This window comes from Amaranthus tricolor, chromosome 10 (genome assembly GCF_026212465.1).
Source record: "Amaranthus tricolor cultivar Red isolate AtriRed21 chromosome 10, ASM2621246v1, whole genome shotgun sequence".
NCBI classification, from domain to species: Eukaryota; Viridiplantae; Streptophyta; class Magnoliopsida; order Caryophyllales; family Amaranthaceae; genus Amaranthus; species Amaranthus tricolor.
The window spans coordinates 9172618-9190315 of record NC_080056.1 but is presented as its reverse complement, the minus strand read 5'-3'; the positions used below and the strand labels follow the sequence as shown (position 1 = coordinate 9190315).

The following is a 17698-nucleotide window of genomic DNA, read 5'->3' as shown; positions in this document are numbered from 1 at the left end:
ATACCTACTATGCAAGAAATTCTAAAATAGTTGGGCTAATATATCATGTATTCTCCACACTGTTAATTCAGATTACTTACACTCTCCTATTCAACCTACTTGTCTTGTCTACCTTATTTGTACTTATTAAGGTAATATTTTAATCCTTAATATTTCTAATTGTGAAAAATGAAAAATTATAAAAAATTGATAACAGTAATCTTTATGTTGAGACGAATTAAATAAGATTTCACTTAACTATATTTTAACTTTATCAATAATAAGACACAATTTAAAAGTGATTAATAAATAGTAACCAAAAAGTAAATAAAACAAGTAGCAAGTCATTCCTAATATTTAATATCAATAACCAAACAGACCGTTAAGAGTAATAAAACTAACAATGGAATCAGAAGTTCTCATATTTACTCTTTTTCATTGTATAGCATTATACCAAGCATCCCTCGGAACAAAAACAAGGAGCATGTTCGAAAAACCATACAATGTTAAAAATCTTGATCTGACATCTTTATGTCAATTCTTTCGGGAGCCTATTTGCTCAAGCTAGAACCTAACATCTAGTCAAAATAAAACTCGATCAGTTACAAAATCAAGAGATCTCATTCTATAACTTATACCGTAGATTACACGTAAAAGATAAAACTACCAGTAAAAATGCAAAATCGCCCTACTTACAACATGTAGGCAACATGAACTATGCAGCTAGTCCTGAATCAAAACTCAATAGACTAGCCAAGGAGGTTGCTTGTTTGCTGCTAAGAGATGAAAGAAATTTGCTTACAATATCATCAGATGGAGATGATGCAGAATGCCAATCTTTGGATGAATGAATTACATCATAAACCTTCTGAAAAATCTCATGACCTTTCGGACAAAGCCCAGTCACTCCATAAAGGATGGCCATTGGTACAGCTGAATCACACTTCGATGTGGTAGCCTGACATAAAAGACCTAACAAATGGTGTCTTATACCCTCAACTCCAGCGTCATTATAGCCACGTGCTTCAACTCCCAGTCTGAAACAATAATGTGTCAACGAGGTCAGAAGCGAAGGAAAAGTATCATCTTCCTTTGAACAGCTAAGTGTTACAAATTCCAGTAAGGCGGGCATAATAATTTCAACATATTTTTACAGTGTTCCAATTACATCTATAAAAATTATTTCGGGGGGAGTGGGGTTGACCAATGAGAGGTCCTGCACATATTGATATATATCCTGAAAAGGTGAATGTGAAATCAGCCAGAAATTATAGCCAAAGAAAACCTCACCTCCCGATATAACCGAGAAGCACCACAAGGGCAGTAGAAAAGACTTCATTCTGACAACTTAATTCCAACATGTGAAATAGCTTTTGTACAATGTTCTCGCATACCCAGTCCCAGCACTGCAAATTTAAAAATTAATTAGACACTAGCCTGATAGGTTTGGAAAAAGAACAAGGAATTACTAATGGCTGACAGAGAACAATACCATAATTGATGCAATGAGTTCCAAAGAAGACAGGACATCACTTAGAAGGCAAGAAACAGCTTTGCTGTTCAATGAATGAGCCGTTGCACCTGGAATTTGAGGGACAAGATGTCTTCGTAGCTCGTCCAACAGCTCTGAAGAAACAGCATCAAGAGTAACAGAGCCTTCTTTGAATGGGCATCTGACACAAGTTGTGAAATGATGCCAAGTAATATCCCCTGCTTGGAGATCTTTAATGGGACCCTTGGACAAAGAAGCCTCCATGAACGCCACCACAGATTTAACAACTTTCATAACCGAAGAATAATTGCTGTTGGTAAAATAATCTTCACCACATAAGCAAGCAAAATTATGAAGAATTGACAACGCCAAAGAATAATCAGCTCTGCCCATGTGCAGCAACTTGAGTGAAAATTCACATAAAGAGCCAAGATGACCAACTGCTTTATAGATAGAAGCCAATATGCTGCTCCCAGTAACAACCAGATCAGTTGGAGCTATCTTAGGCCACAAAACAGTATTCTCCCCTTGATGTACAATCCCAATACTTGAGCCACAATCAACAAGCAGTTCGCCGCTCACGTCAACATCGGATAAAACTTTTCTGTTCAGTACAAATTCTTCACCCAATGCAAGTACATCATGAAGGTTACAGATTTTTCTAAGCATTTCTCTGGTATCAGAGTTTAACACTGCATTATATATGTTCATCAAATAGTGAGCAACAAAAGCAAAGTGAAGGTGCAGAAAAGAAAACTGGTACATCATGATAACAATATAAAAGGAGACTGTATTTCGAGGATGATGACACAGTATCATACCTGCGTGCATCTGTGCAGACAAAGTAACCATTTGCTCTTGGACTTGGAAGGTCACAGACTTGTTCGATGATATAGCGGAAAAATTAAGTAGCAGAAGAGAAAATAAAACACAGGCTTTTTCCCTGAAAATGCAAAAAAAATAATAAAGTAAAAAAAAGTTAGCTAAGGACACCGTTAGGAACAAGATGAAATAGAAAAAAATGGAGAAAACAATTTCTTGAATCACGCTTTTTGCATAAACCTTCTTTTTCAAATATGAAGGCAGCAGCACGGTAACTAAATCAAAGGCTTTTAAGTATTAAGAGGTTTCATTTTATTTGTTCATCCTCAACAAAAAAAATTACCTGGGAGTCAGTTCGTTCTCCAATAGTAAGACCCCTAGTATATCTTGAACTGCCCAATTTGTTTGAAAAAACAGGCAGCATTGATCTACGCAGGTTCTAGTAGCACAAAATATCCTTGTTACACTGCCAATATCCTCCATATCAGAAAACAAAACAAAGTACAGTTGGTTTTTATTTTGTACTGAAAAACCACGTTGATACACAGCTTCAATATTTTCAGATACAGTCTGCGCTTGAACCTTTTGACTAAACTCCAGAATACCAAACTCGGGAAGGATTGGAGACAGAGGCCTTTCCATCACCATTCGGAATTGTTCTTCAGCAACTTCATCATCCAAATCAAGTAGTTTCATGTAATCCCCATTCATCACTTCCAGAACGCTACTCACAGCATCTTGATTGTGTGTGCTTTGGCCTCTTCCAACATGTAATTGCTGGGAGCTTCCCCTTTTGTCACTTAGACCAGGTGCCACTTGCATCTGCACCTTAGATTCACCAGCTTGCTGAAGGACTACCTCTGGTTCAAGTAATTGCTTATTTTGAATGTAAGGCATTCTAGGATTGGCACCGGTATTAGATTTACTGACAGGCTGTGAAAAACGTTCCTTCTCTATCTGCTCATTCATAATAGGTCTGATTAAACTATCGTGTAAAGAAAAAAGCTTTTTTTCTGCTTCCTGATAGATTCTTCTACCTTCCAAATGCAGATATTTGATAGACTCAAAATCATCAGAAATCTTCCTTCTCTTTTTAGCACGGCCAGTAGAAGTTTCCAGAGGGCTTAGTATATTCTGTTCACCAACAACGCCTATTTTCTTGCCACTCATTTGTTTGTAGGACTCGTCATTAGAGTATTTGAGCACTTGTGCTTGTTGGCTGTTTTGTTCGTCTGTGTTCTCAATGGAGAACCCTGCTGACCAACCAAGAGAGCCAGCAAATCTTTCCTGCGATCCTACCAAATGTTCATCTAAAAAAGATGACGTATTGGAGTAAGCGGCAGAGCTTGGTAAGATATCTCCACGAGAACCCCCTTGCAGAGAATCCAATTCATTCTCCATACCAGAAGTCGATTCTATATGAGGCGCTGCGCACACAAATCGCATGTTTGGTTTAAGAAGACATGAAACATCCCTGGATGACAAGCAAGGCATTCTGAGCGCATCGGCATCACATAAATTCATTTGATAATGAGCATTAGAAGCCCCCAAGCCAATGTTGTAAATTATGGAATTGCATCCACCTCAGCCAATATTTTATACCATTTTTTTTCTTCTCTCATTTTTTAATAGAGTGATTACTTATACTATTATAAGTAATCATTTTAAAGTTGTTAGTGATAATTTTAAAGGAATCACTTATATTTTTAAATTGATCACTTATACCCTTAAAATGATAACTTATAACTTAAAAGTGATGACTTATAATATCAAATAAAATTAAATTCTATCACTAATGTTCTTAAAGTGATAATTTATATCCTTAAAGTGATCACTTATCATCTTATGACTTACTGTAATACCCTAAATTTAGCTTGAAAAACGATTGATAGACTACTCATATCAACAAGGTGCATCTTCTTTTCTAGGGAGCCTATTTGCTAAGAACTCCACAGTTAAGCGTGCTTGGTGGAGATCAATCTTAGGATGGGTGACCTCCTGGGAAGTTCTTCCGGGTGCGCACGAGTGAGGCCAAAGTGCGCTGAAAAGACTTGTGTTGGTTTCTGGGGCTAGTCTACAGTCTCCATGAGTAGTCACCAGCGGTCCAAAAGGCCGGGATGTTACACTTACATTGTTAAATTAATTACCTACGACTTATAAGTACTCATTTTTAGGTTGTATGCGATGACCTTAAAATGATTACGTATAGCCTTAAAGTGATGACTTAACATTTTAAAGTGAGAACTTGCATTGTTAAATTGATTGTCTTCTACTCATAAGTACTCATTTTAAGATTATATGTAATGATCTTAAAGTGATTACTTATAGTCCTAAAGTAATGATTTATCATTTTAAAATAATGACTTACATTGTTAAATTAATTACCTACTGCTTATAAGTTCTCAATTTAAAGTTGCATGTGATCGATCACCTTAAAGTGACTACTTATAACTTTAAAGTGATGAGTTACCACTCCAAAGTGATGACTTGCACTGTTAAATTAATTATCTACTACTTATAGTATTCATTTTAGGGTTCTATGTGATGACCTTTATGATTACTTATAACCTTAAAGTGATGACTTATCACCTTACAATGATGACTTACATTGTTAAATTAATTACCTACAGTTAATAAGTACTGGTTTTACAGTTGTATGTGATGACTTTAAAATAATTAATTATAGCTAAAGTGATGACTTACCTTAAAAAGGCTAAATTAAACACCCAAATCACAATAAAAACCATTTATGTCAAACAAAAAAGCTAGTAGATTGTACACTTAATTTTAATAAGAAATTAAGGACAAAAATGCAAGATTCCATTTAATCTATAATAGAGAATAATTTGCAAAGAAACACCTTATAAAACCATTTTTTGTAAAAAAAAAACACATTTTAAAATTTGTTTTGTAAAAAAACACCTTTTAAGAGACTTTTTATTAAAAAAAAAAAACCTTTAATTAGTTTCCGGTGAATTTTGTCAACTTTCAGGCGTTGACTATGCCATTTGTCAACTTTCAAGCGTTGACTTTTGAGCTCAAATGGCATAGTCAACGCCTGAAAGTTGACAAAAGTCACCGAAAACTGATTTAAGGTGTTTTTTTTAATAAAAATTCTCTTTAAAGATTTCTATTTTTCGGGGCATAGATAATTTTTTTCCATTCCCTTGTCCCCAATCATCTACTCAAAAAATTTGGTAAAGCTGTAGTTCTTTTCACTGCTCATCAAGCATCTACTTCTCTTCTTTAGTTCTTTTTTCCTCTTCCCTTGTCCCCAATTCATCTTCTCTGCTTAGTTTTTAAGGTAAATTTGGGTTTTTAAAAAATTGATAAATTAGGGCTTTTTATTTTTTTTATCTATTTAGGTAAATTAGGATTTAATTCTCTTCTTAGGTATTTTAGGCCTTTAAAAAATTAGAGTTTTTTATTTGTTTAGCTAATTAGGAATTTTGATTAATGATTGTATTTACAGTTTAAAATTTATTCAATGATTATATTATATGTCATTTTTACATATGAAAACTCGGTCTGAACAATTATCTTAATTAATCGTTGTCGAATGCAATTTATTTATCATTTTTAATTGTATTTTTTTAATTATCGACATCACTTATTTGTATTTCTGGTTCCGCCCCTTAGTTGATGGGTTTCAAGGCGGTGAAGAGGATATCATAATAATCTCAACTGTTCGAAACAATAGAAATGGATCGGTAGGGTTCCTGTCTAATCGTCAGAGAACTAATGTAGCTTTTTTGTTTGTATTTTTGATATGTGTTTGAAGAATATTTGTTTCATTTCTGTTTTCATTTCTTTTGAATTATCATGTTCTATTATAGAATAATTTGCAAAGAAACACCTTACAAAATCAATTTTGTAAAAAAAACACCTTTTAAAATTTTTTTGTAAAAAACACCTTTTAAGAGACTTTTTATTAAAAAAACACCTTAAATCAGTTTTCAGTGACTTTTGTCAACTTTCAGACATTGACTATGCCATTTGTCAACTTTCAGGCATTGACTTTTGAGCTCAAATGGCATAGTCAACGCCTGAAAGTTGACAAAAGTCACTGAAAACTGATTTAAGGTGTTTTTTTTTTAATAAAAATTCTCTTAAAAGGTGTTTTTTTTACAAAAAAAAAATTTTAAAAGTGTTTTTTACAAAAAACTGGTTTTATAAGGTGTTTCTTTGCAAATTTTTCTTATAGAATAATTTTTCCTGAAATTTAAGTGACGTCAATTGACATCGTTGACACCCCATTGAATTCGCCCCTGCATTAACCGACCGAATATGATAGTACAAAAGCCAAAATAAACTTGTTTCTTAAAGATAACTTATTGAAATTGGGATATGCCATTGCAATAAGTAGTTTTTTTGGATCCATGAAGGCTTGATAAAATGCATGAGTATGTTGTACAAAAATTTGGAGGTCACTCTTTCCACTAAACTGTTGTTTTTTGATTGAAATTAATTTCAAGTTATAAATTATTTTCATTTTTAAGATTATTCTCTTCTTTAAATATTTTAAAACACATCTTTTTTTATAAATTATTTTCCTTAATGATTCTCAACATTTTAAATTTCAGGTTAGTAAATTTTAGATAATAAAAATAAGGGAAATTTGCAAAGAAACACCTTTTAAAACCCCTTTTTTGTAAAGAAACACATTTTATAAATTTTTTTGTAAAAAAACACCTTTTAAGAGACTTTTTTTTAAAATAGACACCTTAATTCAATTTCCGGTGGCTTTTGTGTAATTTCCGGCGTTGACTATGCCTGTTGACCTCCAAATACGTGCGCGTGATTGCAAATTGTTCTTAATCCACGCTCCTTTCATTTCAACCTCAATAAATACTCCATTTACACCCTCAACTCCCATTTCAAATCACTTCACCTCTTCTCTTTCTCTCTCTCTGTGCTTTTGAAGTTCAATTTCTAGGGTTTTCATCTGAAATTGCGTAGGTATGTGCGTTGTTGTAGAAGTTTTCTCCATTTTTTATGAAAAGTTGATGCTTTGATGTTCTGTTTACAATGGTGCTCTGTTGTTTTTGTTTGGTTTAATATGTCTTCTTCTAGTGGTTCTTCTCGTGCCATTGAAAACTCACAACCTACTAGATGCTACTGTGGGATGAAAATTGCGATGATGAGGTCTTGGACCCCCAAAAATCTTGGGCGTAGGTTCATGGCTTGTAAATTATATGACATTGAAAGTGGAAGAAGGGGTTGCTCGTTCTTCAGGTGGATTGATGCCGATCAAGTGGAGTGGCAAAGGGTAACTATTATTGTGTTGGTGGAGGCCAATAAGGAACTGAGGAATGAAGTGAATGTGCTGAGGAGTCGGTTGAGTAGGTCGGAGTATGAGAAATCATGTCTTGTTGCTGAGTTCGAATTAGAGGAGGCGAAGGCTGCTGCAAAGGTTACTGGTGACGGATTTGACGGTTGGCATGTTGGGAGGTTGAAGCTGGCCAAAAACTTCAGCAAATCTCAATATTTGGCTCTTTTGGTTGTTTTATTTTTAGGAACTCTATTTAAGATTATGGAGTAGTTTGGTTGTTTGGTTGGTTGTTTTTGTGTTTGCCTCAATTTCAAAATGTACAGTTGAATTATTGAACCAAACTTATTGGTCGTTTTTGTGTTTGCCTCCATATCATAATGTACACCTTAATTATTGAACCAAATTTCTTAGTTGTTTTTGTTTTTGCCTCCATTTTATAATGTGCAGCTGAAGTATTGAACCAAATTTCATAATGCATATTATCCATAACATGAAACTACAAAAGGTTCATTAGCTACATCCTGAAGTCATACATAAGGTTCATTTGCTACATCAGAGATACTAAAGTCATTGACTAACTAATAAACACTAATAATTTTTCACAAACTAACATCAAAGCTATTAAATTCATGTGTGATATGTTTGAGATGCGTCTACTGGTTGTGAAGAGTTGGTGTTGACCTCTTCTTGACATTGGCTCGTTTCTCCCCTTTTCTTCTGTATTGCTTGTTTTGGAACACCATCACCCATTGGCCTTCCTCTTTTTGCTGGAGGTTTAGGGGGTGCAGGTGGGTTCTTGCACTTGCTCTTATTGTGGCCTAGACCTCCACAGTTACTGCATGCATTGGGCTTCCTCTTTCTCAGCACTGGAGGTTCTGGTTCAACTTCCCCTTCACCCTTCTCTTTGATTCTTTTTTTTTTGTGATGGTCTGCCAGGGAGCTTTCTAATACCAGGGGGGTTAGGTTTGGGATGGTCTGTAGAATCCCATTGCTTCATTCCAGGCATGGGTTGGAAAATAGGTGCATACGCTAAGGCATACATCTCCTTACTGTATGCCTTGTGCACATACATTTCAGGATTGCCCCTGAATGCCATGATGCATTTGAATGCATGACAACAAGGGATTCCTGTCAAATCCCACCTGAAACAACCACATGAATGCTTTTTCAAGTCAACCACCCATCTATCTCCATCATGATCCACCTCAAACAAGTCAATGTCAGAAATTGTCTCAAAGCAGTTCTTGGCCATATCTTGGGCACTTTTGAGCACCTTCAAAGCAGCTGGCATGATTGACCCTTGATAATTCCTACATCCCTCCCTTTTGTTAAAAGCCCTTGCCATGACATATCTTCTTATCCACTCCATCATGCTCAATATTGGTTTGTTTCTGCACTCCCTCAAAACCGAATTGAATGACTCACAACAATTGTTCAACAGCATGGCTGACTTGCTCTTGGGGTTGAAGGCATGCCTACTCCACCTTTGAACAGGGATGTTGTCCAAATACTTGAAAACATCAACGGACAACATCTTAATGGCTTGCATGTGGTCATTGAATTTGTCCTGCATTATTTAAGTGGGATTAATACATTGTTATTGATTATTGTATACCAAAAAAGAATAGAGTTTATAACCTTGTATAAACCCCTTCAAGTGGTAACCATCCACTCCAATTATGTGCATACAACCTTGTATAAACCCCTCCTTACAAGGCTGCAAACAGATGTACATTCTTTGGAATGTAGCTGGGGGCCTTTCTATATCACTCACAACAACAAAAGTAGATGAACCTACTAGGTATTTCCTAACTGCAGCGGCATAGTCCCAAACCCTTTGGTATTGCTTTAATGCACTACCATGAATCATGTGAAGAGCAATGACCTTGGCATAATAGGTGTAACAGACTCAAAATTCTTAATATTAATCTTTCGATTAATTATTCTGAATTTTCAAATCAAATCTCTAATCCTTTGATTATCCATTTCAAACCATCTTTAATTCCTAAATCTTTTCCGATTTTGTAATTTCTTTCAAATATTAAACTTTAAAATAGTATTTTGTTTAAAATCTTTTTATAAGCACTAAAATATTATTTTATTATTTTATAGTACGAAAAGTAAGTTTTTATTATTATATTCACGATTTTGTAAAACGTTACTTTTTAACTTTCTTCCTTAAATTAACATTACTACTTATTATTTAACCTTATAATTTTGATATAATTATTTTATACATAAAAATGAGTCGTATTTTTATTAACATTAAGTACAGTTTAAGCAAAATTTTAAATAAACTACATATTTTCATGATCAAATTTACCCATTATTTTAAAGTATATTCACTTGTACATATTAGAACAAAATTTTAATGAACCAAAATCCTTTCTATGGTAACCCATGATGATGTTCATCACTTACACAAGCTATCACCATTTCCTTACACAAGCCTTCTTCTACACTCCAACTCTTACACATTCACTTACACACTCTAAATCACTTACACAAGTTAATCTTCTTCTATACTCCTGTAACACCCTCAGAATAGGTCGAACTTTTGAAAACACCTTTAATGAAAAACATGAGCCAAAACCTACTCATGGGAGTGTTACCGCCACATCTATTTCTAATAAAATAAATGTAAGGCTTAACAACTAAGAAATAACTTAATAATTTTAAATCCAACAAAGGATCTTACAACATAGGAAAAGACTGAAACGTAATTTGTGTCCATATAAAATTTAAACAACCTAAGGTAAAAATTAAAACTGAAATACGACTCTAGTAAAAGCTATATTTCTAAGTGATCCTCACTCCGCGATTCCCATGCAATCAATAACCTGTAACATAAGAATGCAAGAAAAACAAGGGAAAAACTCCCAAAATCAGAAAAATTGAGTAATTCCAACTCCATCCCGTAAGACGATTAAGTTTGAAACTGATTTAAGAAAATACAATATAATCAAATTGAAAATAATTTTAGAAAATAACATATAGCTGAGTTTAATAGAAAACAGTTTGAGAAAATAATGTATATATTATCACATAAACCAATTTATTAATTTGATAATTAATAATGACAAACACATAATCAATTTTAAATTTGAGGGAACAAGAACGCCAGTAGGCCGAGGCTTTACCCCTATACCTACTTCAACAAGAGGTCGTCACCCCAAATAATTCAAGGCCAGCAGAGTAGTCTCAGGGAACCCTAGTGTGCACACCCCTTCTACTTGGATCACAACAAATAGAAGGAAGACCAAACATCATATCAAGTATCAGAAATAATAATACTTGTCGGCAGCTATACTAACCAAACAGGGCAACCTGTTCATCACCCTTATACTTGGATCACAACAAATATAAGAGCTTCATTTCCCTCGTGTTACACTTTACGTGATTTAATATATTTTAATAATTAGTTGCGAGCACACAAACTTAAAATCAAACATGCATTATACATTATATTTTATGATCATAAATTTTTCCCAATAAATATATATCTCAGGAATATCCAACTGAAATCTCATTTTCCAAATCACCATTCTAACATCAATTGGTGGCAATAGGAATTAATATCATAAATATTTCTCTTCCAATTTAAATCGTATCCAATTTCGTTATCAAAATAATAATATAAATTTTATCGAAATAAAAATTATAAATTCAAGTTTGACAAAAAAAAATAATAGTAAATATAATTTGAGAATATATTAAGCATAACATCATATAAAATAATGTCATATCAAATCATGCATCAATTTAAACACATTAATTATCACTTAGCACATAATACTAACGGGATAGTCCTAATTAGATGGACATTGAGAATTACCTTGTCACACGATTCTAGACAACGTACGCTCCTAATAATTTCTGTCTACGAATCCGCTGTCTACACGAGAAAATAATATATCTCAATTTAATACCCCGATCAACCCATCGAAATAAATAAATTAAAAGACTCTTTTTCATTTTGTATACTTTATTTAGAAAGAATAATTTTAAATATGTAATTTAAGATTTTAAGAGTAGTATAGAAGAGCAGGGATTTAAAATAGTTAACTCATTTTATTATAAGATTTAGAAATTTATAAGGGTTAAGGATAATAATAATAATAATAATAATAATAATAATAATAATAATCATAATTATTATATATAAAAAAAAAAGAAGGTGAGTTCCAGTAACTCACGAAACAGAAAAAGAAAGGGAAGGAGGAGAGAGAAGGAGGAAGGGAGAAAGAAGAAGGAGAAGGTGCCGGCCGGCAGTAGCTTCGGTGGCCGCCGTCTCACGCCGGTGGTATCCCGGTGACTGCCGTATCGCCGGAAAACTAAGGTCATGAATATTTTTTTTCTTTTTTTTTTTCAAATGCAAAATGTGTAATTTGAATTGAAATTGGTAGAACAATATTATAAAGAGATGAAATTTCATACCTTAAATATCAAAATCTTGCGTTTACTTGACTGAATTTTAAGCAAATGGAAGATGGAGGAAATAATTTGTAAGAGAAGAAGGAAGTGTGAGTAATAATGTGAATGAAATTAAGGATAATTGATTTGATTTATAAGAGGTAAGTGAGGTTAGTTATGAGGCTTAGTGGGAAGAGTGGGAAGAAGAGTGGGAAGTTATTGTTAATGGTGTGGGAAGTTATTGTTAATGGTGTGGAAGGTTATTGTTAATGGTATGGGAGGTTATTGTTAATGGTGGGTTATGTTTTTATTGTTTTTTATTTTTTTTTTAATTTTTTTTTTCTGAAATTTATTCATTATTATTATTATTCTTTTTTTTTTAAAGAAAGGATATTACAACTCCTAACACTCTTTTTCATACAATCTAATGAACTACAAAGTTGCCCAAACTCATTATAAATACCCCCTTAGCCATGAGATCACTTACACCACCATCATCAAATCTTTCTAACATTCTTTCTTATATTTTCACTTCATTAAAATCTTACTACATTAATACCTTTATTAATTGAAGAAATTAAAGAACATGGAGCTTAGAACACTCTTTACTTAGCTTAAATCATCATCATTATTTTGGGAGTTGGGATTAATTATCTTTGGAGCATTATTATCTATCTTGGAGGATCTTATTTCTTATTATTTTTCTAATTAGTACTTAGTACTAATCCTTGGTGTTAGTATGGTATAACTTCTTACCCTACTCTTTTTGTGGAATTTTACATTATATTTACTTTATAATATGCAAAGTATGAAATATGTTGATATATTTTAGTGGAAGTTAGTTTAATGAAATTATGATCAAGATTATATTATGTGTATGCTAAAAGTATATTTAGTATGTTAATCTAATAGTCTTTGAACAAGTTTAGGAAGTTGAGTGCAAAATTATATTCTAGTGATATTAAGCATGATTCATGTTATAAACTAGTACTAGTATATTTATGAGTTATGTGTTACATTAGAAATGTTATTATATTTAAGAATGTATTTTATGTTAGAATTTTGTATTAATATGTTTATGTTAGCCTTCAAACTAGTTTGTAAGGTAGTAAGTTATTTTATGAACGTATTTTACTAATTATGATTATATTAAGAATATTGTTATTATACTTTATTATGAGATTTAAGTTTATCCTTAAAGTTATAGTAAATTTCTAAGTTATTGTGTAAAGTTTTTATTTTTTTATTTGTTTTTTTTAGTGATTATGTTAATTATTTAAATCTTGAATTTACTATAATAAATTAAATGAAGTTGTTTTATTAGTGAAAAAAAAGGCCCCGAAATACTCATAGGCCATTCGACCATTATCATATTAAAAGAAAAAGAGTTTGATTTATTCTTTTTTATATTATTATAATCTATTTTGTGATAATATTAAAATAAAATCTTAAAAGTTATTTTTGAAAAAGCTTTATAAGTTATTAAATATTGAAGTGATTTTCTTGAATATATGAGATTTCATAATTAAAAAAAAATAATAATAACTTTTGTGACATTTAATTATTTAGTACAAAATAATATTTTATCTGCTAACTATTTGACCAAAATTTATATAAAAAGATGTAAAAGTATTTTTAGTAAACTTGTTCTTAAACTATGTGTGAAATATTGATTTTTTGTGAAATTATAAGTTTTATTTGTTTTATAACTAGAATGTTGATTTTCGCGAATCTAATAAGTTTACTTGTTTTTCCAAACTTGAAATAATTATTTTTTTTGGTAAACTTGTTGAATTTTGAAAACTTATCCAAAGGTTGCAGTTTAACTTGAATTTTAATTAGAATGTTTGATTTTGTGAGGAGAATAAAGTTTTATTTATTTTAAAGTTGGAAATTTTGATTTTGGGAACTTATTTCAAGAGAAATAGATTTTAGTAGCTACTTGTGGAAAATACTAATTTGGAGACTATTAATTAAATATTAAGCTATTAGTGTGAATTTAGTGAACTATTAAAATAAAGTTATAAATAAAATTTAATGTGTAAAAATTAAGTAATGAACATATAAAGACGTAAAGGTGAATTAAACGTTATGATTAAGAATTATATTAAATAAATGAAGTTACCACTTAGGTTGGTCAAATTCAAATTCAAAGTCAACTTGGAGTAATAAAAATGTGATGTACTTGTGTGAAATGTATTGATTGAATGACCCTGATAGTAAGGTAATGTCGAACTATGGACCGGCATGTAAAATCCCGGCGTCCGTGTTAGCCGGCACGTAAAATGCGGTGTAAGACAGGGGGTTCTCTACCTATCCTGTAGAGCTCGAGCATAAATATTGTATTGGAGGGCTGGGAAACACGGACACGTCACCTAACTGGCGTGTCCCGTGTCGGACACGTGTCAGACACGGACACGCGACGGACACGCGAAAATCCGTGTCCGACACGCCAAATGAAGTGTCCAATATTTTAATATTTTTTCGGACACGTGGACACGGCAAGGACACGCGACGTACACGGCAAGGACACGTGTGTTGTTTTTATTTAAAAAAATAAATTTGAAAACAAAATTAGTACACAGTACACAGACACAGTAAGCGAACAGCCGAACAATCGAATTCCTTTTTTTGCATTTCCCTCTCAATTCCCTCTCTTGCTCTCAGCCTCTCACTCCTCCTCTAACCCTAAAAACTCGAACTCACCTCTTCCTCCACCTCCATCACGCCACCGCCACCGCTGCAACTACTTGAATGTTATGTGAGTTTTATATTTTTAAAGTGTTTATTTACAAATATCAAATGAAAGATTGTAAAATTATCTTTAATTTGATATATTTATTATATTACCATTTACGTGTCCCCGTGTCCGTCATTTTTAAGTTGGCGTTTTCCCGTACCCGTGTCGTGTCCGTGTCCGTGTCCGTGTCCGTTTTAGTGCAACCTAGTTGGAGGGGTGACGACTCCCACCACAGTTAGGGTTTAGGACTACGGTTCTCACCTAACCAGACCCTTACATATATCAGGTGTCATATTGATGTGCTTGTTGATCACTGATAAACTTGATTAGTGTTGATGCTATAATGCATGGTACGGTTATGAGTATTAACCAAATGAACTTACTCAAGTGTTAAGATTACCGAATTGTATAAGTGGCAGTAACGTACTTCTGTCAAGATCGAGAATGGTATCTTAATGACTTAAAAGTATGTAACAGAAAAAGAACATGGTAAAAATATACGGTGGTGTCAATTAAGTATAAATTCGTACTTAAATTATTATATTGTAAATGTAGCGTATAATTTTCGTATTTTGAGCTGGATAGGAAGTTATGCTCGGCGTTAAGTGCTGACGGATTCAATCGGCTGTCATCCGTATCATGGATGGCAGCATTTTGCAGGATTTAGTTCAGGTTCCGATCCAGGCCGCAGCAATTACTATTTATCGAGAACTTAGCTGTTTTTTGTATCTTTATTGATCACTTGATGATGATGTATTTTTTTTTCTTTTTGAGCAAACAATATTTCTTATCAGAGGTAATATTTTACTTCTGTTTTAAACAGTTTAAGTTTTATGATTTAAAGTTTTTAACAATTCGGCATTTTGAGACTTCCGCAATATTTTTTTTGTATTAAACATTATTATTAAATGTTAATTATGTATCGAGATTGCCTCTCTTGTTACAATAGGCCTTGTGATACTTCACACTTACCCCAATGTCCCTAAGAATCAACTTCATGAAGTATTTGAGCTTCAGATTGGGGTCATCCCTAAAATGGTCTAAATACCTTTCAGCAAGAAATTCAGATGTAACTTTGGGGTTTGCACTATGAAATCCACAACTATGTTCACTGGTCATACTTTTAATCTGCCAAGTTTCCTCCAATTTCAATTTTCATCTGCGGCACCATCATAGAATACATCATCCTCTGGTTCAATCTGGGGTTCTAGTTGTTCAATGGTTTCTTGTTGAACAGAAGCCTTTGTTTTTCTCCTCAAGGTTGCTAGTTTTTCTGCTTTTTTGGACTGAGGGTTTTTGCTTTTATTTCCCATTTCATTGTGGTCTAACTCAACTTCTGGGCCAACAAAAGTACTTTGGCAACCTTCTAATACCTTAGGCCCAGCCCAACCACAATCTTTATTGTCCATATTCTTTCCATCATCTTCATAATCAAAATTGTCCTGACATCCATCATCATCATTATCCTCCTGAAATCCATCATGATCATTATCCTCCTCAACTCCACAACCAGCATCAAAAGATCCCACATCAAACATACTCTGATCATACTCAACATATACAGTAATGAAATCATTCTCATCTTTCGTTGCCAATACATCAACTAAAGGTGTGTTGGGTGTAAATTCAATTAAACCATTCATCAAGCTCCTCCCTTTACACCTATAATATACAGTAAAGTCAGCATCTTTCCTCTCAATCACCTTCCTAACTGATTGTACAATACCAAAATAATTAATTTCAAAACAACCCACTTTGATATCAAGGCACCCATCATCATACAACCTCGTTTTCTTCTTAAAAACAAACCGTCCCTCATGCCATATTTTTAGGTTGAAAATGCTTTTGATTCCAGTTGAAGGATTAAATAAAGGGTTTTTTGTCCTCATCTGCGCAATTACCAATTACAAACCCTAACTTCAGAACTCCACAAAAACAAACCGTAGCAATTGAACAATTCAATTGAACAATTCAATTAACAATGCAATTGACACCAAAAAGACATTAACTTTAATGGGAAAAAAAACCTTACCTTTTACTGTTGAGAGGAAGTAAAATCGCTACGAATCTTCGGTCACAATCAACAATGGTGACAAATGAGAAACCAGACAAAGTGAAGGGAAATGTGGAGGGAAGGAGATGGAGTTGAGGAAGAGGCAGTAGAAACTCACGAAGTATTGTGTCTCATTATACTTCCCTGCGTTTGCAATCACTCGCGTATTATGCAACTGATATACTATAGTCAACGCCAGAAATTACACAAAAGCCACCGAAAATTGAATTAAGGTATCTATTTTAAAAAAAAGTCTCTTAAAAGGTTTTTTACAAAAAAGATTATAAAAGGTGTTTTTTTACAAAAAAAAAAGGTTTTAAAAGGTGTTTCTTTGCAAATTTCCCTAAAAATAAACATATATTTTAACCAACCACACCCTACAGGCCCTACAAGCCCTATTGGCCCCTACCTCTAATCTATCCTACGAACCTTATTGGACTTTACTCCTACCCTACCCTACGAGCCCTGTTGGCCCCTATCTGTACTCTATCCTATAGGCCTTAATCGCCCTTTCTCCTACCCTACACTACAAGCCCTATTAGCCTTGTTGCGGTCATGCTCGTTTGAGCACAACATATGTTCAATCGAGCAGGTTTGAGCTAACAGCTATTGTTACCTTTCTTGATTGCTTCCACGTATCCATTTGGTCGCCTTCCTCCAAAGCATATTCAACAATTGTTCACGCATCCTAGTGCACCATGTAGTAACCCAAACAAATCAATCCACACTTGTTTCTTGTATCACCAAATCATGGTATAAATATTTAAAAACCAATGCTCTAAGCTTTGATTCAACTAGTTACACCTATCTTTAAGTCCAAAATTCTTCTATCAACAAATGCCATGTAATAACCCATTAAATAAAAGAGAGTTCAAGATCAAATCATACTCTAATTATCCATGATTCATTCATAGAAAATGGGGATTG

At 33.3% G+C, this 17698-nt stretch overlaps 2 protein-coding genes across 2 annotated transcripts; one reads left to right on the top strand and one right to left on the bottom strand.

The window, feature by feature from the left end:
• Positions 1–383: 383 nt before the first annotated feature.
• Positions 384–3854, bottom strand: LOC130825292 (uncharacterized). The gene is made up of 5 exons (XM_057690441.1): positions 2637–3854; positions 2293–2414; positions 1472–2163; positions 1270–1385; positions 384–1016 (listed from the first exon to the last, which is right to left on the bottom strand). Exons 1-5 carry the CDS (start codon positions 3815–3817, stop codon positions 695–697), a joined length of 2433 nt encoding a protein of 810 aa, XP_057546424.1. The 5' UTR covers positions 3818–3854; the 3' UTR covers positions 384–694.
• Positions 3855–7352: 3498 nt separating this feature from the next.
• LOC130824805 (uncharacterized) lies at positions 7353–7835 on the top strand. The gene has a single exon (XM_057689822.1). It carries the CDS (start codon positions 7353–7355, stop codon positions 7833–7835), a length of 483 nt encoding a protein of 160 aa, XP_057545805.1.
• The last annotated feature ends 9863 nt before the right edge of the window (positions 7836–17698 follow it).

Excerpts from the sequence above, each read along its gene's own strand:
- LOC130825292 (XM_057690441.1), bottom strand. The coding sequence starts at position 3,817 with ATGAATTTATGTGATGCCGATGCGCTCAGAATGCCTTGCTTGTCATCC. Across the intron at positions 2,415-2,636 it reads GAGAACGAACTGACTCCCAG|GGAAAAAGCCTGTGTTTTAT; the intron begins GTAATTTTTTTT and ends TTGCATTTTCAG. Across the intron at positions 1,386-1,471 it reads AACTCATTGCATCAATTATG|TGCTGGGACTGGGTATGCGA; the intron begins GTATTGTTCTCT and ends TTAAATTTGCAG.
- LOC130824805 (XM_057689822.1), top strand. The coding sequence starts at position 7,353 with ATGTCTTCTTCTAGTGGTTCTTCTCGTGCCATTGAAAACTCACAACCT.